General features: G+C 52.0%; 1 protein-coding gene across 1 annotated transcript; it reads left to right on the top strand.

Annotated features, from left to right (window-relative positions):
- The first annotated feature begins 15,623 nt into the window (after positions 1-15,623).
- DMRTA2 (DMRT like family A2) lies at positions 15,624-18,477 on the top strand. The gene is made up of 2 exons (XM_030328250.1): positions 15,624-16,179; positions 17,426-18,477. Exons 1-2 carry the CDS (start codon positions 15,624-15,626, stop codon positions 18,475-18,477), a joined length of 1,608 nt encoding a protein of 535 aa, XP_030184110.1.
- Positions 18,478-22,109: the final 3,632 nt, after the last annotated feature.

Raw genomic sequence — 22,109 nt, 5'->3', positions numbered from 1 at the left:
TCTCACTCTCTGTCTCTCTCTCTCTCTCTCTCTCTCTCTCTCTCTCTCTCTCTCTTTCACACACACATATGAGATTTTAGGGTCTTCCAGTTTGAACCTTAGTCTTGCCACTTAATAACTGTGTGACCTTAAGGTGAGTAACCTCTCTGAACCTCCATGTCCTGATGCATTCAGATAGCATTTTGCAGTTTCCCACCCCTTCTACACACATCACCATGGCCCACTGCAGTGAGAGAAGCAGGGCAGAGATGATTATTCCATTTTTGCACGTGGGGCTCAAAGGGCAGCGCTTGCCTGAAGTCACACAGGATGTCAATACAAGAGTCCACACTCGAAACCGAGGTTCTGATTTTCAGTTTCACAGCTCTTTATAACAAATGTCTAAATTTTATGTCCAAGAATGGAGCTTGGCATCCCCTAAATTGTGTATAAAAAGTTAAATGTGTAGTTTTCTGGAAGAGGAAATCTGTATTCATCAGATTCTCACTGGGTAATATTGATGCCAGAAAATTCAGAACCACCATTTATGCAGATACCATCAGACTATTTGGGAAGTTCATTTCTTTTCATCAAGCCACACTTTCATCTAAAAGAAAGCTACACCCCCCAAAGGGGGTGAGATACAACAGTTGGGCTTTCTTGACTTGAACCTCCCTCTGCATTTAGTGCTTCTCTTGTCTCAAATAATCTGCTTTGGAAGGTGACCTCTAACAACCCCACTGGCCTTACAGCTCCTCCCTGCTGTATTTTGAAAGCGTGGTCTGAAAGGAAATACCAATAAAAGAGACTTGCTCTCCAGTCTTCATTCTGTTAACTCTCAATTTGCACATTATTAGTTGTTCTCAGTTGTGAGAGGTGATACAATGTGTGGCTAAGAGCATAGCCTCTAGAGACATATTGCCTGGATCCAAGCCACTCCTGCACTTACTAGTAGTGTGCCCTTTGGAAGTCACTTCACCTTCTTGTGCCTCACTTTTTAGCTAAAAAAAAAAAAAGGTAACAACAGTACCTAGTTGATAAGATTCTGAAGATTAAATGAACTAACATTTAGCAATTAGTTAACATGTAGAGCAGTTAGCTATTATCTGGTCTACAAACTCACATGGTGGGGGGAGGGGTGGATTAAGGAAAAGAGAGGGAATGATGATAGCAGTGACAAGTGGCCATTTATGGGGGAGGACACAGAAAATACGAGAAGCAGAAGAATTCCAAGAGAACTGCTCTGTGGCCCTACAGGGAAGAGTAAAGACCCCTGCACAAAGTGTCACAGTTACTGGTGTCCAGAGGCTAATCCTGGGGCATCATGGGAAGGAGGGAAGAGGAGACTAACTTGCTGAGCATTTAGGATGTACTCAGTAATGTGCTCAGAGCAGTACATACATTACCTCATGTAACCCCACAACAACCCTGTTGACTGGGTGATCTTGACCTTATTTTGAAGAAGAAACAAGCTCTGAGAGGTAAAGTCTAACTAGCCTGAGTTCCACAGCTTATAAAAGAGCAGAACAGAGTTTGGGACCCAGACCTTTGACTCCAAAGCTCCTACTGTGTTTATGGCAATGCAGTGCCACGTTCAAGGAAAGTATGACATATTACCAAGCGTTTCACATAGTCACAATCATAACATTTTTTAAATGTTGATGGATACAAAAATGGGTATAGCCTTACTTCTATAGAAAATTTAGCTCTCCAAAATGACTCCTTCCCCAGTGTGTCAGGGCCAAGTTTTAAGCAATGCCTTTGTTTTTAAGTACATGCAGTGATTTAAGAAGCATCCTGTAGCTTCTACATCTTTGACATCTCCGAAGTCCATCCCCTGCTCCTTTGTCTGTTCTCCCATGGGCATTTCTTCCCTAGACCTTTGTTGTCTCCCACCTTCGTTATAAAACCACATCCTAGTTGAGCTCCCTTTCTCCAGTCCCTCTCTTCTAGACCAGTCACCACACAGCTGCCAGAAAGAGCTTTCTAAAACACCTGCCTCACCATGCCACACCCCTGTTTTCATACCCTCAGAGGCTTCCCATTGCCCTCCAGATAAAATCCAGACTCTTGGCTTGGATTTAAAACTCCTCTCATCTGGCCCCCACCTCCCTTCCCATCTACCTCCAGCCATGCCCTCAACACACTTCCTGAGTCACCTGCAGTTTCCTGAAAGCATCAGCTCCATATCACCTCTGGCCTTGGACACTGTCCCCTCTGTCCTGAGTGCTCTCCCATCACCACCAGACTCCTACCACCCCTCTATCCTTCGCTTTCAGTTTAGACTTCATTTCCTCCAAAATTGTTTCATTGACCATTGCTACACCTTCTGCACACCCTCCAAGTTAGGTGCCTGTGCTGTGAATCTTTGGCTCTGTGCTACCCTTCTCGTAGCGTGGATCACTCTGAATTGTTACTCTCAGCTCACATGTCCTTCCTGCCCCCACCTGACTCCTGAGCCCTCCAAAAGGTCTGAGTCACTTCTTATCCTCAAGGCCTGGCAAAATGACTAGTACCTAGTAAGCACACAGTAAATTTTGACTCAGTAACTGAGTTTCAACAAAGAAATGATGTCTGCGTACAGGTGGTCGCTTCCATCTCTAACACCTTGCTCATCTGGGAACATTGTAAGGGCAGAGAACAGGTCATAATCATCTATTTCCAGAGCCAGCCCAGGGTCTGGCACATAGCAGTCATGCACCCAGTGGTTACTGAAGCAGTTAATTAATTGGAGCTGGAACAAAACCAACTGGAGCTGCTGGGAAGAAACAAAGGGTAAAGGAGTTGGTGTTGAATACCCAGGTAAGCCCTGCACAGTGTCACCCCATGCCATCTTCAGAAGTATCTGCCAAGTCACTCTTACTAGTATCCTTATTTTACAGTTAGGGGAACTGAGGCTCAGAGAAATTATGTCACTGTCCAGAGACATACAGCTAGTAGAGAGGAGCTGAAATTCCACTCTGGATCTGAGCCCAAAGCCCATACCTGCTCTGTTTCCCCTCATCAGTAAGCCCCCCCACCCCATCCTTGAGCTGCTTTAGTAGCTGTAACTTCTAAGCCACAGGTGATAGAATATAAAAATTCCCACACACACTTTCCCCCTTGCCTTCTAGGATACTGCCTGCCACTAGTTTCCTCCAACCCCTCTGTCTCCTGTGCAGAGTTTTTCTGCTCTGCTTGCCTGTGAAATTCCTTCCTCTGCCCTTTGCTCTTTGCAAACTCTCCTTAGATAGGAGGCAATTTGTACTTTGAAACTCAGCTCAGATTTTGCCTAAGGTATAAATTCCACAAGGGTAAGGTCTGTGTCAGTCTGATCTGTTGTTTTATCACTCCACACAGAGCTGGCACTGTATAGATGCTTGGTAAATAGCTGTTGATAATATATTGAACATTGATATGTTTATTGAATGTCAGGCACTAAATGCTTCACTCACGACAACCCTATGAAGTAGGAGCTATTAATATCCCCACTTTATTGGTGAGCAAACTGAGGAACAAAACATTAGGTAATTTGTTCAAGGTCATACAGCTAGTAAACCAAGGAGCCAGGATTCAAACACAGGTGGTTTGGCTCCAGAGTTCAGGCTATTACTCCATTCTACTCCTTTTCCTCCAGAAAGCCTCATGGAATCAGCAGGACAAGTTAGGAGCCTCTCTAATCCCTGTGTTTGCCCCTAGCAGAGCACTTATCATATTATTATGATTATTTGCACAGAAGTCTCCCTTATAGACCATGACTGGTCTGCCCCACTGGACCTGGCACAGGGCACAGACAGTAAATGTTATATGAATGAATGAACTACAAAACTACCCTGTGAGATGGATCATACTATCCCTGTTTCAAACATTGATAAACTGAAGCTTAGGTTAAATCATTTGCCCAAAGTCTCATAACTACTATATAACATAAACCTGTCTATCACCAAAGCAAATCTTTTTTTTTCCATCATGCATTTTCATTAGACCTGCATTTAATTGAAGTATTACTTAAGTGCTCTTTGCCTTATGGAGATGGGGTCAGTTTTCACTCATCTATTCATCATTTAGGTTTTTTGGTAAACACTGGATTCTCAGCCTCTACCCTCAGCTCAGAATTTCCAGGCTGGGATGAGGCCACAAATTTCAGGGCAGTGTGGCCAATGCTAGAGAAGTTCCAGGAACCATGGGAACCCAGAGGAGGCTCCCTGATTGGATAGTTGTTCTGGGAGAGATGAACCCCACCTAGGAGCTGTGGCCAGTCCATTCTGTAATAAATGGCACTGCCCTAGCCTGACAATCTGAGATCCCAGAGTTACAAAATGTAGGCATCCTACAGGATCAAAATGGAGACTGCTCCTCTGGGCTCAGGAGTCCAGGCCCCTGGAAATGTTATCTGCCTTACTTGGGCACACATTGGTAACATTTGCATGATATTTTTCTGAAGAGTTGGCAACAAGGAGAGTCTTACTGAAACTTTTCTCTGTGTTTTGAGGAGTCTAGTGGAAACACAAGTAAAGAAAATCAGGTGTGGAGGCCAGGAACTTCGCTATATTTCTAAAGGAGAGTGCCAAGGTCTCAGCTGGATGGAGCATCCCACATAGCAATCATCATCTTCCTGCCTGGGTCTGCATAGTCCTTTTCTCATTTCAGAGCATTTCCATATACAGCAGGTCTACCTTTCCTTATTCTGCAGATGGAGAAACTAAGACCCAGAATAGTGAAACAAGCAAGACTCCATTCTGGCATGCCTTCAACCACATCAAGCATCAGTGAGGAACTAGCTTGTGCAGTATCACCTACATGCCTCAGGTTCTTGATATAAAAACCGAGGTGCATTTTATGAATTTTTTACATGCTATGGGAGGTCATGGACACAAAGGGAAAGACCATGTTCTCTGGCATAAAAGTGGTACTGTGCCATGGGGAAAAGAACCCAGCCCCTGCCTTTGCAGAGCCCCACAAGGAACCAGCAGGGCTATGTTGTGCCCAAAATAGTGGAGGCCCTGAGAAGAGACAGGTGGGGCTGCTTCCAGAGGCTGGGGGTGGGCTCTGGGCTGTGCCGCTCCTTTCTTACTGGTGCAGTATCACTTTGTGCTTTATAGAAAACATGTTCTGGTTACTGGAGCCCCTGGAGAGAGTGGTGGGTAGGGGAGATGAGGTGACCTAGGGAAGGAGATGGCCCAGAGTCCCTCTGGGACCTTGAGCACCCCAGGCCTGCCAGAAGGTCTCTAATCCATGACACTCCATCAGAATTCTGATTCTGGAGGGAGTTTTCAGATTATGGTTCAAGAGCAGAAGTCACCTGTCATCAGCTCCCAGCTCCCCAGTCCTTTTTCTAATGGAAGCAAAAGGGTACTGAGAAGGGAACAGTTTTCCCCTCTGGAGCGAAGGCAAAGAGAAGAATCGTTCATTCAGCAACTGACTAACAAATAACAATACCCAATATACCCTGAGTGTTTTCTACATGTCAGACACCAAGAAGGACTTTCCATGAATTGTGTCATTGAATCCTCACAGTGACCCATGAAAGCTTCCATCTTACACAGGAGGGAATGTGCCATACTGGCACCCATGTTCAGCCAGGCTATGCCCAAAGGTGTTAAGGTGCTGCCAGACTCTTCACCAGAAATGAAAGCAGAGTGTGGTCAGTCCTGAGGGGTGAGAGGGGGTGTACATGCTCCAAAGGGAGTGAAGAAAACCCCAAGAAAAGAGGCACCCAACACCAAAGGAAGGGGTGCCTTCATCCACCCCTCCTACACCTATTCCTAGGGGGTCAGTTCTGAGAACTGGGCGGGGTGGGGGTTGAGGGGAAGTGGCCTCAACTCTACCTCCTAGACTCACCAGTCTCTTCCACAGATGCAAAGAGCAGTTCTCATCCCTCCCCCACCGAGCTGTATCACTCTGGGAAGTTACTTCCTCTTGATGCCTCAGTTTCCTCTGACATGAATTGGGGATGAAGATGGGTAGCTGTGAGGCTTCAGAGAGGGCAAAATGCAGAGGCACTAAGCTTGCAGGGTTGGTCTGTGTCTACTGTGCCTCTAACAAGAGACAGTGGGGCAACCTGAGTGCTGGGTCCTAAACAGTGAACAGAAGTGTTCCAGGTAACTGTCTGGCCTGGGCCTGAGCACCTGGAGAAGGCATCTGTGCATCCGTGTCACTGCAAGCCTGGAGTCTCAACCCATTCCGGGGGGGGGGGGGGGGGGGGGGAGGGGGGGGCAGGAAGCCACCTACTTGTCAGCCAACTTCCCCACCCTGACACAGGGCCCCGCCAGGAAAGAGAGTTAACATGTTGGGCTCTGGCCCAACCAGTATCGGGCCCTGAGCCAGTCATGCAGCTTGGAACTCACCCACCATACACAGTCTGGAAGGAGACTGCGCAGTCCCAGCAGGAAATGGGACGGGGTGGGGGGTGGGGGTAGGAGGGCGAGGGGAGGGTGGAAGTCTGAGTAGAACTCTTTGAGGGAAAGATGCCAAAGGTGCGTGGGTTAGTGTATGTGTGAGTGTGTGTGGCCCGGGCAGATGGATTAGGTCTCTCCCTTCTAGCCCCATCCCCCTCCCCCATATGTTCATTTTGGTCAGTGACCTGAGGGTTACAGGCTGCGAGTATGCGGCTGCGGACACCCCACGCACTTCCGAGGAGCCATCGGCACTCAAACCCCGGCTGATCCAGCCCAAGAGCCTAGAGCCCTGATGCCCTTCATCTTCGCATTCTTCTCTCCCCACATGCGATGGCCTGGAGGCTGCTGTTCTCCAAACAATCCGATTCCAGCAGGGAGGCGACTCGCCCACGGTCACACAGGGCTGATACCTGGAATTGCTGTTTCCAAAGGCTCTCTTGCAAGAAGGAGACCAGGAGCAGGAAGGTCCAAAAAAGACCACCCTGTGGGTGCACTCCGTGCACAAATCACTGGCCCTTCTCACCGTTTCCTCTGTGTAGAATCGCCCTTCCCTCCCTCAGCTTAGTCAGTTCCAGGTCCTTCCAAACTCAGCGCCGGGAAACTGTGAGAACTCATTTAAAGTGGGTCAGCAAGGAGGCCGGTCTCTAAATATACTATGATCGGTAACTCTCTTATGCTCCTGTCATAACCAGTTAGACATTGCAATAGGTGAAACAATGTGTTCACGATAGGTACATAAAATACTAAAGAATGTGCTTAAAAAACAACTCAAGGAACAAAACGACAAAATTTACAAGGGGACATAAAAGTTGTGAATAAGAAAGTCACACTGTGTCCAAGATGGAAATATCCCATATTGTGAAGATGTATAGGATAAATCTCCCTGAAATTAAGTTCTAAAGGCAGTTAAATAAAATTTCCAAAGGTTTTTAAAATTTTACTTTCACTTTGGAGCCAGCTTTAAAAATTCTAAAATATTTATTCAGGTGACTATCTTTCCAAAATTGGCAAGAGTATTTGAAAAAGAAGAAGCAGGAATCAGAAAGATGCTTGCCCTCCCAAACATTACAGAACTACAATAATTTTTTAGTGAGGCTGGTGCAAAAGTAAATAGCTCCATAGAGAGAAAAGTGCTGAAATGACCTAAGGCCATCTGAGAATTCAGTATATAATATATGATCAGTGCAGAGGGGGAAAGGGTGGACCATTAGATACAAGCTGTGATAACTGGCTAACATTGGAGGGGGGGAATTAAGTTACAAACCTACTTCACAGCTTCTACCAAATTTAATTTCAAATGAACTAAAGATATAAATGTAAATCATTTATATGAAAAGGGGCTAATACAAAATATAGGTGAATGCTTTCAGAAAGTTGGATTTGAAAAATCCTTGCTTAAGCATCTATAAAGAAAGAAGCATCTATAAAGAAAAAATGACAGATTTGGCTACATAAAAAAAATTAAACTTCAGTGTAACAGCAAAACTGGATAAAACAACAAAAAGGGAGAAATGCAGCATATGTTACAGATAAGAGGATGCTACTGTCTTTAATATATAAACAGCCATTACAAATTAAGGAAAGGAGAAACTCAGTGAGAGAAAAATAAGCAAAGAATATACACAGTTTAAAAAAAAACACGAGTGACTAACACATAAAGAAAAACTAAGAAATAACTAAGGAAATGCAAATTACAATGACAAAAGATTCTTTTTTTCCTGCCTGAATTGGCAAAGATTTAAAAGATCAGCAAGATACATTACTGTTGAGTGTGTTCGTTGACACAACCTTTCCTGGGGGCTATTTGACAAGTAGCTATCAAAAGCCTTAAAAAAAAAAAAAAAAAAAAGCCTCTGGCCAATCAATCTTATTTCTAAGAATTTATCCTAAGGAAATAATTAGGCAAATTCACAAAGAATGTTCATTGTAGTAATGTTTATTGTAGCAAAAATTGGAAACAAACAAAATACCTCAAGAGGAAATTGGCTAAATTAAAGTACATCCACACACTGAAATATTAAGCAATTTTTAAGGTTATGTAGATATATTAATATGAAAAAATGTTCATCACATTTGTATATAAAACAAGTAACAAAAAGTATATTTTTGTAACGGTAAATAGACAGACAAGGAATTCCAAATTTAATTAATTGTCTAAAATGTTTTGTAATGTTTTATCAGAACAAACAATAATAATGTTTCGATTTGGGAAATTGAACGTTTCACTTCAGGGATCCCTTTCTTCAGGAAGTCTCCCTTAACCCTCCTTTCCCCACTCCCACCTCAACCCTGTCTCTCATCGTGAGGTCACTGATGGGTGACTGTGTCCCTAGTTGGTCCATGAACACTTTAAGGGTCCATCACAACTGATTTATCCTCGAGCCCCAAGGCATTTACTAGGTACTCAAAATGAATGAAATTAAAGACCCGTTCTCTCGATTTTCTGTGAATCATCTCTCAACTGAATGGAATCGAACCGAACGAAAGCCCCTAGGTCTGACCCTGTCCAACTGGAACTGAAGGTAAGAAGAAAAGAACCTGAGTGGGAATGGGATCTAGGTTCCCATCTTCCTTGACGCTCAGCCGCACTGTGACCCCGGGCAAGTTGAATTCCGGGCCTTGCTGAACATCGGCGGTCTTGTCTCTAAAACGTGGAACGTCACACCTCCCCCCAAGGACTGGGTACCAAGCAACACAGCGCAACATCAAGAGTTTATCAGGGTAGCGGTACACATTAGGCGCTCAAAAATACAAGCAAATAGTTGGGCAATGAACAGTACTCTCCGAGCGTTTGTCCCAGGCTCAGCTGCGCCCAGCCAGAAAGCTGTGGAGACAGGAAGCCTGGCGACACTGGGCGGCCGCCGCTTCCGCACGCACCCTGCAGACGCCCGGGCTTGATCCAAAGAAGGGCTGCGGCCGGCTGGGCTCAGGGGCTCTGCGCTGGGGATTCTCGCCGCGCTCTCAACTCGGTGCCACCGCTGCTTCGCCCTCAGGTGGCTCCCTGGCCCGCTCCTCTGCTGAAGGGGGTCGAAGGCCCGGGGAGAGGCGGAGCACCAGAGGGTCCCGCGGGCCCCAGAGGGCGAGGTGCGGAGAGGGGCCTCGGGCCAGAATTCCATCTGCCGCGCCCAGCCTGACGCCGTGCCTGGAACCGTGCACAACTTGGGCCTTGGGTAGGGGTCTCCTCTGGTCTCCTGAGTTCGAATTATTTTCTGTTCCGTACTGCTTCTGAGATGGGGGCCCAGTCACCTCACCTCCCTGGGTCTGTGCTCTCACCTGTCAAGTGGAATAATAGAACTTGCCTCGCAGACTCTGGCGGGACTTAAGGGCCTGGAGGGGAATCGCGAGGCGCAGGGCCCCTCACAGGAAGAGCGCCCGAGAAGTCAAGGGCCACGATGAAAGAGGTTCTTTCTGGTTGCAGAACTGTGCCTGGGTCCCTGGCCCCGGTTTAGGCCGGATCCGTGGCTTTGACCCCGTAATAGGACCATTGTAGCGGGCTCGGGGGCGGGGACAGCAAACCAGGCTGCGCTTCTCTGTCCACGCAGGGGTGCACGCGGCTGAGACTCTTAATTAACATGGCGAGAGTTGATCCGGAGGAAAATGTTGTCGTGGTCTGTGTGTGTACAGATGTGAGTGCATCCACACGCGTGTTCGTGCGTCTGTAGTTGTGCGGGAAAACAGCGTGTATGGGGCAGCCCGCGTAGATTCCTTCTCCCAAAGGTACCTTCCTTCCCCCCTTTTCTCCGCGCCCCTTTCCCGGTAAAGAGTTTCAGCCAAACTAACGGAATCTGGAGCGGCCAGGGGAGGGCTGGGGACGGGAGGGGCGATTCCGTCCCGGAGCCACCGGTTTGGGGATAATTACTTTTAATGTCAGAAAGATTTAGTTTAATATCATCTCTATTAGGCTGCCGGGAGGGTAATTAAACGGGACGTGCCGCAGCCGGCAAACAGATGGCGTCTGCTTGCTCCGAGGCCGCGGGCAAACAGCGCAAAAGTCAATGCCTCCCGGGTCCCCCATCAGCGCCCCCGGCCCTGCTCCTACTCAGCGCCACCACGCCGCACCTCCAGCCCCCTCCACACCCTCAACCCCAACTCCAGCCTCACCCTGGGTCGCCACTAGGGCCATCCCTTTGAACCCCACCCCTTTGCGGGCGGGGTCCTGGGGGATGGGGCCAGCAGCGAACACGGGTGGAGGTGGATTTTCCTGGCTAGGAGAACTCACCCGGGAACCCCAGACGCCGGCGCAGCAAATGATTCTGAACTAAGAGGAGGTGCTTGAGGGAGTGTGTTTGTGCCTGATTGTGTGAGGATGAGCTTTCTGCCCTGAGCCGCCTCATTCGTCCCAGTGATCTGGCTTTCTCCGTGCAGGGTCCAACTTCAGGGCCCTGGAACAGGGTTGGGTCCATGGACTAGCGAGGGCACATGTCTGTGAGCACATGCTTCTATCTAGGTGTTTAGTCACTGACCAGGGAGTCCTTGGGCATCTGGGTATGAGGTCAAGTACAAAGTGGATATCCTAGGATGAAGGCATGATTATGATCACTGTGAATTCAATCAGACTTTCTGAAGGGGTCCTCTGGGTGAGAAGGCAGCTTCAGAGGTGAGTGCACCCTGTGGGCGGTCACTGCAAGCAGATGTGAGGGTGTATCCAAGACTTTCACAGAATGAGGTTCCACGTGCAGGATGTATGTCCAGGTGTGAAGCCACCCTCTGGTGTGTGTAGAAGGTAGTCCCTGCTGCCTCAATTTGGGCACCACTGGTGGCTAGCACAGCCACAGCCCTCAGGGCTGCTCCCTTGGGGATCAGTCCAAATCAGGACTAACCCCAGGATGGCCTGTAGAGGTATGCAATGACCTCTGCCTAGGATGACTCTGCCTCCCTCCATTCATGACACATTCACTCACATGAGCACCCCAATCTCAGGTGTATCAGAAGAAAGGCTGTAGGTCCCAGACCTGTTGAGTGATGAAGGCAAGGAAAGAGGAGCCTGCTCTAGGGGTGAGCAGATTCCCTCTGGTTAGGCGGGGTTCCAGGATGTGGACTCTGCCTCCTAAGGAAATGGGGTTCCTCACACTCTAGTGGGAGAGCGTTGGGTTCCCAAGTCCTTGTGGCTGGACCCTTGGCTCCCCCAGGTTCACTGAACTGAAGTTGAGGACACAGTGGCCTGGCCTCAAGCAAAAAGAGGAGTATCTGGGCCACCGCTCTCCAAAAGCTAGGCTTACTCCTATAGTTCAATTCATTTAGGGTTTAAAATAATTTCTGAAAAACTTTGTCCAAGGTAGCTCTGGGAGAAGACACCAGACACCCTGGTGCAGGATTCAGTCGCAGTCCTCCCCCTCTCCCACATGTCCTCCTGCCAGAGTGCAGCTAACAGAGAGATTTCCTTAACCTTGTAATGTCAAGGTGTTCTAAGGTGGGGTCTGGGTCTTCCACTCCTGCAGGACATAGTATCCCAGATTCATTCCCTTACCTGACTCCATGCAGGACACGAGGTGGAGCTGACCCCTTGCTCTCTCCCAAACATATTCTCAGGCTCCAGCTAGTGGAATTTGTTAGGAGCAAAGGGTCTGGTTTATGTTACCATCACAGACTCTGTCAGGGTGGGAGGGCACTTGCCCGAGGGCCTGGTCAGCTTTCTGGAAGCTCTCTGCCCGGCTCTTCCGCACACCACCTTCTTCCCTCTCCCTCTCCCTCCCTCAGCCTGGCCATCCTGGACAGCATCCTAGGAACCTCCCTTCGAGACTGGGTGAAATGGGGTGGGGCCCCACTTTTCTTGCCTTCCTCCCCCAGTCGCAAGCGCCTCGCGTCAGAGAGGTTGGGCTGGCGGGTCGCGGCCCACGAGTTGTGCCAGGTGGAAAGGGGTGCGTTCCTAGGCCAGGGGCAGGACACTGAGTCTACGCGCCCAGGACCTCCGCGACCCAGGCTGCGCGGGCTGAACCCCATGGCCCTGGAAGTTCTAAAGAACATCACAGAAACGCATGATCGGGAGTGGAGGGAGAACAACGTGAAAGCTCGTTTTTTCTATTAATTAAACAAATTTTCTTTACTCTGAAGGAAAGAGAAAAGTGGAGAGTAAAAATGAGAGAGAACACTGGACCAAGGAAAAGACAGAAAGAAAGGGCACAGAGAATCACAGAGTAACCCAAGGTGAACCTGCCCGAAAACCGCGGTATTAATTCCAGATGTTGCCATTCAAAAGGGAAACAAAATCCAAAACCTGTTACCTCCTCTGCAGATCGAGCTGTTCCTCAGGGCCGTGACGTCAGTACGGGAGTGGAAGATGAAAGTTAAAACTACTCCTGGGGGTCCGTGGCGACCTTGTCTCAGGCCGGGAAGGACGGACTGACCGATGCGCGTCCTGCGTTCAGGAGGATCTAGGGAGACAGAGAGGGCACGTTTTACTTTCGTTTAAAAAAGGAAATTAAACTTTTTGTTAATTTGAAACAACAGTGACAAAAAGAATCCCACCACCACCTAAAGGAAATCAAGATGCTGCAGAAGTGAGGAAAGGAAAGAACAAGAGGAGGAAGAGGAATGGAATTAAGGGTTGGGAAAGGAAGCGCAAGGGAACTGGAAGGCTCCGACGGGAAGCGTCATCTCAATTCTCTCCCGTCTCCTCTTTAACAACAGAAATCCTCATAAACCATACTTACCCTTTTTTGATGCCTATCGTACCAGGAATTTTAAAATAAAGGATCTGTGTTTTAAAGGCGGCAAGAGAAAAATACAAAACAGCTCCCAACTACCCCAAACGCAATGGACTTGGTAGAACAGAGCCGGAAGGAGGCAGGAAAAATCGTCTTGGCATTTATGCTATATGCCCTCTCCTTTCCCCACCCCTGCGTCCCCGTTCCACCCCACCCCGACCGCGGTAATTGAATTGTCACCTGCCCCTATCCCGCCCCCGGCCACCAGGGCCACTTGGGAAACTCGGCCTTGCCAAGCGCCCGGGGCCTCTGAGAGCCGCGCAGCGGAGCCCGCGTCCTAGAAGCCGAGGGGTTACACACGGCTACGTAGAGGCGCACCGGACACGGTAATTAGGCGCAATTCACACGCTCTCGGGCGCACGGAAACTACTTGTCACGATATTTTCAACGCTCCTCCTAGCCTACTTTTTTCCACTCCTTCCCCGGCGCGCCCCTCCCCTCCCGGAGGCACTCTGTGGAGCTTTTGGAGTTTCGAATCTTTCGGACACAGTAGAATGCGGGGCTCCCCGGGCGCGGGCCCGGCCAATCAGAGCGCTGTCTGCCTCCTCTGGCCAATGGCAGGCGCCACATTGTTGTCCAATTCTGTCTAATGGAGCCCTAAGGAGCAACAATAGAGCGGGCGAGCGGCTCATTGAGAGTCTGGCAGCGCCGGGCAACTGGGGCGCGGCTGTGCGCAGCGTCCCGCGCGCTCCGCGAGGGGACGCCGCGCGGCGAGGGCCGGGTCGCGGGTTCCAGCCAGCCGGTCCCTAACCAGTCCCCCGGCTCGGATTTCCGACGGAAGCGTTGGACTGCGCAGCGTTCCGAGGGGGTCCGGAAGTTCGGACATGGTGACCGAAGGAGGGTGACGTGGTCAGATAAGGGACCAGGGGGCAAGGGGAAGAGGCCAAGAGCGCCTGCATCGCGAGCGGAGCTGGGAGGTGCGAGAAGCGCCAGCGGAGGAGGAGGATCCCCGAGCCCAAGGCAGGTAGTTGAGGGGCGCAGGGAGGGCAGGGGGAGGCGGCCTGGTCTACCGGCCCTGTTGACAAGGCCCGGGCCACGCCGGCCTTAGGGACTTAGCGGCCCCAGGGGCCTGAGGGAAGAGGCCGCTCAGCTAGGGAAGGGATCTAGGATACTGGGGCGGGAACAGGAGGATTCGGTTCCGGGCTCTGGCGGGGACCCGGGAATACGGGGACCCAGAAGAGACAGGGCAGAAGCTCGGAGCTGGGCCTGCTTAGGCCTTCTAGGTCCGCAGCTCAGGTGAGACTCCGTTGTTAGCCTATAGCCAGTTCCAGAGGCGACTCCTCTGCCTCGGTGCTGTCTCCTGGGCTATCCAAGTCCCAGGATCCCGATTCTGAGACCAGAGCTCGAGAATCTGCACTCGAGTAAGGTCCCGCAGAGATCCCAGGATGGGGAGCATGTGTCTGACGATTCTGTCCCTAAACTGGAGGAGAGGATCTTGAAGGCAGTGTGAGATGGTCAGAGAAAAGATCACCCTCCTGTAATACCTAACTTTTCGCAAGATACTTTTTCCTTCTCGACTACTCTCCCAGGCTACAAGACTAAAAATTGTGCCACAGGTTTTACTCCACCCCCACCCACAACTTTTACCTGAAGGGTTTGTTTGTTTTTCCCTCTCTTGCACACCTTTCTCTCCTGAGTGAACCCTGGGACCCAGACACCCGTATCAGCTGTTGTTTTGGTGTTGTTTTCCTCACCCCTCAAGCTAACCTTGAGGCTGGGTTTGCTTTTCCAAAGTTTCTTCGGCTTAATTTTCTCTTTAACCCACCCCCCCCCACGCCTCCCAAATTCATTTCCACACTCATTTTTCTCTCCCACTCCCTGGAGGCCCCGCTTCATGAAACTTGTAGCCCCCACATTTCCACGGGTCCCTGCCCCTCCCCCCGCGCCTAACTTTGCTTTTAAAATATTTGTTTTGCTAGCCTTCACTCTATTTCCTCGAGCCGTTCTTTCTGTTCTTGATTTTTCTAACTCTCCTGCTCTCACCAAAACCTTCAGACCCAGCCAGCTGAACTCCATGCTTTGTATGCTCTGATAGCTCTCTCTTTTTCACCTTTCCACAAAACTGTGCATTTCGCCTCGGTTTTCCTGTTTTGCTCTTGGTATCGGTCTAACTGTTGGATCAAAAATTTTCTCTCTAGTCCGAGTCCCATCAAACAAATATTTCTCTCTACCTGTCTCACTCCAATTAAGCTAAACTTTGGGAAATAATATTTTACTTTTCATACCCTCGTTATATCCACCTGAACCAATAACTTTTCAAACTTTGTGTCTTTTTATTTTTATTTTCCAGCGGAACCACTGAGTCAAACGAAATCTTAGACCCAGCGCATAAATCAGATATAAGAAGAGCCTTGGTGGGGGTGGGGTGGGGGAACTCAGCCTTACAAGGGGGATCAGAAGGCACCTCCTCCCGGCAATTTGGCACCACTAGCCAAACTTCCGCGACCGAAATTTCCCTCCCTAAGCCTGATTTCTTCGTGGGTACGCTGTACCTTAGCACACCGTGCGCTCCTCACCACAAGTCTCTTCCTTCTTCCCACGGTCTTCTACGCCAGGTCCTGCCATGGAGCTGCGCTCTGAGCTGCCTAGCGTGCCCGGCGCAGCGACGGCGGCGGCGACAGCGACGGGGCCGCCCGTGGCGTCGGTGGCGTCGGTGGCAGCGGCGGCGGCTGCGGCCGCGTCGCTACCGGTGAGCGTGGCGGGCGGCTTGCTACGAGCGCCGCCGCTGTTGTTGCGGGCGGCGGAGAAGTACCCGCGGACCCCCAAGTGCGCGCGCTGCCGCAACCACGGCGTGGTGTCGGCGCTCAAGGGCCACAAGCGCTACTGCCGCTGGAAGGACTGCCTGTGCGCCAAGTGCACGCTCATCGCGGAGCGCCAGCGCGTCATGGCGGCGCAGGTGGCGCTGCGCAGGCAACAGGCGCAGGAGGAGAACGAGGCGCGCGAGCTACAGCTGCTCTACGGCACTGCCGAGGGCCTAGCGCTGGCCGCCGCCAACGGCATTATCCCGCCGCGACCTGCCTACGAGGTCTTCGGCTCCGTGTGCGCCGCCGACGGCGGGGGGCCGGGAGCAGGAGCGCCCGCAGGGACCGGAGGCGGCACTGCGGGCTCGGGGAGCTCAGGTGAGCGCGCGGCAGGGTGGGGAGGAAGGGAAGCAGGGACCGGGCCCCAGGGGACGTGGCCCAGAGACTTACTTGTCTTGGTACTGAAAGAGTGGAATCCCCTTTTCTAAATGCCCGACTGCTAGAGTTCACCGCGCACCCAGGCCCTTTTTTTCACTGCGGGGCCAAATGTAGACCCTGTAATCTTATCTCCTCTACCCCAATGCAGCCAGGTCCCAGTTTCCTTGCTCACTTTGCTCGGAAATCCGCGCGGAAATCCGCGCGTCTCATATTTAACCTTGGTTCTGCTCTTCACGCGCCGTGGTTCCTCTGCTCCTTCCCAACTTTCTTCAGAAATCTGGCCCTCTCCCAGTCTTCCTTCGTCTCCCCGCACGGCTTTCTCTAGGTATTGAAGACACCCCCTTCCTTTTCCCCCTCTGATTCCTTTTCTCAAGTTCCTAATGCTCCCCGGACAACCGCATGCTGCGCCTGCTCCTTCTTTCTAGCTTCTTTCCCCACCTGTCCTGGTTTCCTTCGAGCAGGAACTCTCTCGCTTCCCTGGATCCCCACTCTTCCCCCCCCCCCCACTACTCCCAGTCTGGCCCCACCCTCTTCTTCAAGAACATCTCGCCTTTTTCTAGGGAGGGAGGAATTAAGTCTGGGGCCATTGGGGGGCCTTCTGAGACCCCAGCTTGGCAGTGAAGAAGTTCTTAGGTTTTAATTTTGGAAAGGGTGGATTAGAAATAGGGGCTCTATTTTTACCTGTAGAAAGGCTTGAGATCTCTTAGATACCCAAGGTGCCTTCCATTACAAGCTATGTTGCCCAAGGCCAGAGGGCACCCAGGGCAGAGTTTGCTCTTGGAATGATGGATGTGGAGTGGGGTCTCTATAGGTGGAAGTTATATTGTCTCCTGGGCCAGGCCACTTCTCCAGGTCAAGGCAAAGATAGGAAGGAGAATAAAGGTGGAAGTGTTGGGGCACAGATGTGGAAGGGGGAACTGGACATTGAATTTACAGGGCCCAAGTGGTTAGGGTCCTGGGTACATACAAAAGAGTGCACCCTAGGGGTAGGGGAAGTGAGACAAAACTGTAGGGGCTCAGAGATTAAGGAATACTGGAGAAAAAAGAAAGAGGCACTGGAGCCCAGTGAATGAAGGTCGTCGGGTTCAGAGAGAGAGGAAACTGGGTCCAAAGGGATAATGTACTGAGGGTGCCGTCGCCTCCCGGCTCCTAATCACTCCTCATATACCCTTTTCTCCCTTCCTAGAGGCCAAGTTGCAGAAGTTTGACCTGTTCCCCAAGACGCTGCTTCAGACCGGCCGCCCAGGCAGTCCGCAGCCGCCACCGGGGAAGCCCTTATCACCCGACGGCGCAGACTCGGGTCCCGGGACTTCTTCTCCGGAGGTGCGGCCGGGCTCGGGCTCTGAGAACGGCGACGGGGAGTCCTTTTCCGGGTCGCCCCTGGCCCGGGCCTCCAAGGAGGCAGGTGGAAGCTGCCCGGGCAGCGCAGGCCCGGGAGGCGGTGGCGAGGAGGACAGCCCGGGCTCCGCCAGCCCTTTGGGCTCCGAATCTGGTTCCGAGGCCGACAAAGAAGAGGCAGAGGCCGCTCCCGCCCCAGGGCTGGGCGGGGGCCCGGGTCCACGGCAGCGGACGCCGCTGGACATCTTGACGCGCGTCTTCCCGGGCCACCGGCGAGGCGTCCTGGAGCTGGTGTTGCAGGGTTGCGGCGGCGACGTGGTGCAGGCCATCGAGCAGGTGCTGAACCACCACCGCGGGGGTCTGGCGGCCGGCCTTGGCCCCGCCGCGCCTCCTGATAAGGCCGCGGTGGGTGCGGTAGCAGCTGCGGAAGACGCGTGGCCGGGCCGCGTTGATGCCGCCGCTGCCGGGGGGCCGGGGCTGCCCGCGCCGCTGCAGGCCGGCCCCGCTGCCCCTCCGCACCATAGACCTTTGCTGGCCGGCGCCATGGCGCCTGGGGCGCTGGGCTCGCTGAGCAGCCGCTCGGCCTTCTCGCCACTGCAGCCCAACGCTAGTCACTTCGGCGCCGACGCCGGCGCCTACCCACTGGGCGCGCCGCTCGGCCTCAGCCCCCTGCGCCTGGCCTATTCGGCGGCAGCGGCGCACAGCCGTGGCCTGGCCTTCATGGCTCCCTACTCGACCGCGGGTCTAGTACCCACACTCGGCTTCCGCCCGCCCATGGACTACGCCTTCAGCGACCTCATGCGCGACCGCTCGGCCGCCGCCGCTGCGGTGCACAAGGAACCCACCTACGGCGGCGGCCTGTACGGGCCTATGGTCAACGGCGCCCCAGAGAAGCAGTAGGCCGGGGGTCCGGCGTCCGGGCGGCCCCCAAACGGGGACCCCAGCCTTGATCCCGCGGGCCGCGGGTCCCTCTTCACCCGTTGCGCCTTCTGCGCCCCGGCTCGGGTCCTCTCGCTCAAAGGTGATTTTCAGTTTTGTTTTGGAAGGGTGGAGAGCTGAGCAAAAGGGAGCAACTACAGATACAGGTGTTCTTCGAGGGGGTGCGTGGCCCTGACCCTCGTCCTCTAAACCCCTTCTCAAGGCTCTATCAGCTCTTCGAAAGGCGGGGAATTCTTGAGAATTCAGAGGCTGAGGCCGCCACACACGCTCCTGCCTCTCCTTTTGCTGTGCTCGTCCCGCCCGCCCGCTCTCCAGTGGATGGCAGGATAGTCCGAGAGTCTGTCTTCTGTGTCTCCCTCTCCTTATTAAATTTTTAAAAAATTATTCGCTCTAACAAATATAAATTTAGGATGTATAAATCTCTTGGCACTGAGTCGAGTCTTTGGGACACACATATATATATCGATATCAATTGTAAAAAAAAAAAAAGGAAACAAGTTCTAAGGTGCACTTTCCTCGTTGCGGTATTTGTCGCTCTCTTTGTTGCTTATGCCGATAAGCATGGGTTTCCTTGGTGCAGTGTGAGTTTTTATATATGTATAAATCTATATATAATCTATACATATATATATACAAGCCAGTGTATAATGTTATAAAATGGAATTCTAAGTTATTAATTGTAATCTGTAGGTGACCTCGGTATTAACGTGAAAAATATTCAGAAACAAGCAAAAAAAGGACAAAATGGAAAGAAGTAGACTATGCGCGCATTGTACTTATCAGGTTTTATAGATTAAATATATTGTGAACTCGGGACAAATCCTGCCCACCCGCCCCTCTTGCTTGCGGCCGATCTCTCCCTAAGGAGTGGTCAAGGTGCGCACTGAAGCAGGAACAGAGCGACTAGTGACTGAGCTAGAACCGCCCGCCCGAGGGCGCATCCCCGCCTCCCAGGACTCGCCAAAAGCCCGACCGAAGGGACAGCAGCGGGAAACGCTGCTGCAGAGAATGGCTCACTTTGTGCTTTCCTTTGCATAGACATGAGCTAGAAATAAATGTTATTTTCTAAGAAAACAGCACCGAATCCCGTCCCGCTCCTCGGGCGGCCACATTGAAAAGGTCTTGATTTCCCGCTCGGGCCCCGCGGTGCCAGCTTGACTTAAGGCTGGCTGGTGTCCGCCCCCGGGGGGTGCGGAGCCGGAAAACTTTCCGTGGCGCAGGGAAAGGCCCCGCCGACGGGAGTGACGCGCGACTCAGAACCCCGCGAGGAGCGGCGCCCGCTACGCGTCGGGGACCCTGCGTCTTTCCCACTCCTGTTTTGGGCGCGCGGGAGCGGCGGGTCGTCTTGCCAGTGCCCTGGATCCTCGGATCGCTGGCAAAGCCTCCTACGGAATTCTGAGAGGCTGGAGGCCGGGTTCCGGTTCTCCCGGGCCGCAGATTTGGGCACAGCACGGGTCGCACACCGCGCGCTTCCCTTCTCAAAGAGGTTTGGAACCAAGGCAACGGAGGCGGCGGCTGGGGGAAGGAGGGCTGCGACCATTCTTCCACAGAGGCTCGTGGCCCGGGAGTTATTCTGGGGTGATGGAGGTCGGAGGGGGGGAGGCGCTGCCCTCGTCCGCGGCAGTGTAATCCGAAAGGGACTTTGAGGACGAGCCTTCCGGCCAGATCTCTCTTAGCACCCCAGTGGCTTTCCCTCCTGCAGCGGGGCTGAGCACAATAGTGGCTCCCCCGCCGACCCCCTCCTCCCACCTGCTCGGCTCCCTGCAGGATGACTCCCTCTCTCCGGGAAACAGGGTGCTCCCTCCCCTAGTCTGGGCCCGGCGTCATCCCAAGGTAAACTTCTGGGGCCGGCTCGAGTTCCGCCAGGCGGTGAAACTTAATAGCAGGACAAGAAAAACGGTTTAATAAAGAAGGGCTTTAATAGGGAACTAATTTGATTGAGTTGCCTAATTCCACTTTAATTGGAAAGGGGTTTGGCTGTTTGGTTATAAAGTGCGAGGGTGACGATGAGCTGAAAGTGGTGCAAGAAGGAGCGAGGGAAGAAAGATGGGGGGCAACAGAGAGAACGAGAAAGGGAAGGAAGATAGGAAGGAAAGAAGAGGGAGAGAGGAGAAAGAGGAGGGAAGAGTTACTAGAAAAAGAGAGGAAAGCTAGAGAAAGCACGCACTTTTAGAAGGGTGAACTTTCTTGCCCTTCATGCTGCTCCCTCAAGCCTTCTCACCCTCCTTTTCCAGTTTTTTGGAGGCCTCCGGTCCTCTTCCAGCATAGATTCCAGCTGCCCCTTCCTGGCCTCTGCCTTCATCCCCATCCAAGGTGAACTTAAGATCGCTCTGGGTCTCTTGGACCCAGGAGAGACCTACATGGAGTCTCCAGGAGCTCCTTGGTTCCTGCGGGTGCTCAAGCCAGACCCCAAAGGCTGGCCCGGCAACCAGCATTCCCACTCTGAGGAACAACCGGAGGGGAGCTTCGTGGATTTCAAGATTAGGATTTTAGTTCATCCTCACAGCAAACTCGGAATAATCCAGTGAGTTGTTTATTATTGGCTTCGTTTTACAAGGGAAGAAAGAAACTGAGGTCCGGAGTGGTTTGTAGACTTGTCCACCATCCCAGGACTCTGGACCTCCTTTCCTCTGCACTGCCCCAGTGGACCTTCTCCTTCTTCTCCTCTCCTGAAGCAGTCTCTCCTGGCCAATGGTGGGGGCTCTGAGGAACTGCCCCTCATGTGTACCCCTGCTGCTCGGAGAAGGGAAACAGTTTGCCTCAGCTCCCGGCTGCCAGCAGTTTGGGTTGAGCTTAGAATGATTCATGAGCAGTGAAACTTTGAGAGGGTGGGATAGTGAGGTTCCCAGGCTCCTTTCCTCCCTGGCCCTGTGAGTCTTGGTGGCCCAGATGCAGTGATGGAAACCCGGGGTAGGCAGTCACAGCCTTGACACTTGGGCGAATTCCAACTGCAGAGTCAGGAGCACTGAGGCTCAGAGACTGACAGTGACCTGCCTAGGGCTGCACATTCAGGTTCTAGGGAGTCAGAATCAGAAACCAGGATGCTCAAGCCAGTTTGTTAGGTGGCAGTGGTGGGAGTGGGGGCTGAGGCAGTACCTGCCTTGGTTTGGAGGATCTTCTGCAGCAGGTGGGAGGGAGCTGGGGCCTGAGCGCTGCTGAGATCTCCTGGGAGATCTTGTGGAAGGCTTTAGAATCACCTCTTCTTTGTGGGGACAGGCAGGTGGCATGGGAGTTTCCTTCTTGACCTCTACCATCCATATTATTTCCAAACTTTCCCCTAAGTCTGCTGCAGCTGCCCCTGGCATGGGAGGACCGAGGATCTGGGTCTGGATTACCATGGGAGAGCTCAGATTGTTGTAGTGGTCATTTCAACATTATCTCCCCTGCCCCCTGCCCCGGGTTCTCTTCTTCATAACAACAGCAGCTAGCTACACACTATTGAGTGTCTACTGTGTACCAGGTCTCCTGAGTAGAAGTCATGTAGGATGATAGCACCAAAAAATGGCCAGAGGAAGCAGGGACAGGGAGAGAAAAGGTTGACTTCAAGAACTATCAGGAACCAGGGGCGCCTGGGTGGCTCAGTCAGTTGAGCG

The sequence above is a fragment of the Lynx canadensis genome, chromosome C1, assembly GCF_007474595.2.
Source record: "Lynx canadensis isolate LIC74 chromosome C1, mLynCan4.pri.v2, whole genome shotgun sequence".
In the NCBI taxonomy this organism is placed as follows: Eukaryota; Metazoa; Chordata; class Mammalia; order Carnivora; family Felidae; genus Lynx; species Lynx canadensis.
This window is presented reverse-complemented; position numbering and strand designations above follow the sequence as displayed.

Excerpts from the sequence above, each read along its gene's own strand:
- DMRTA2 (XM_030328250.1), top strand. The coding sequence starts at position 15,624 with ATGGAGCTGCGCTCTGAGCTGCCTAGCGTGCCCGGCGCAGCGACGGCG. Across the intron at positions 16,180-17,425 it reads TGCGGGCTCGGGGAGCTCAG|AGGCCAAGTTGCAGAAGTTT; the intron begins GTGAGCGCGCGG and ends CTCCCTTCCTAG.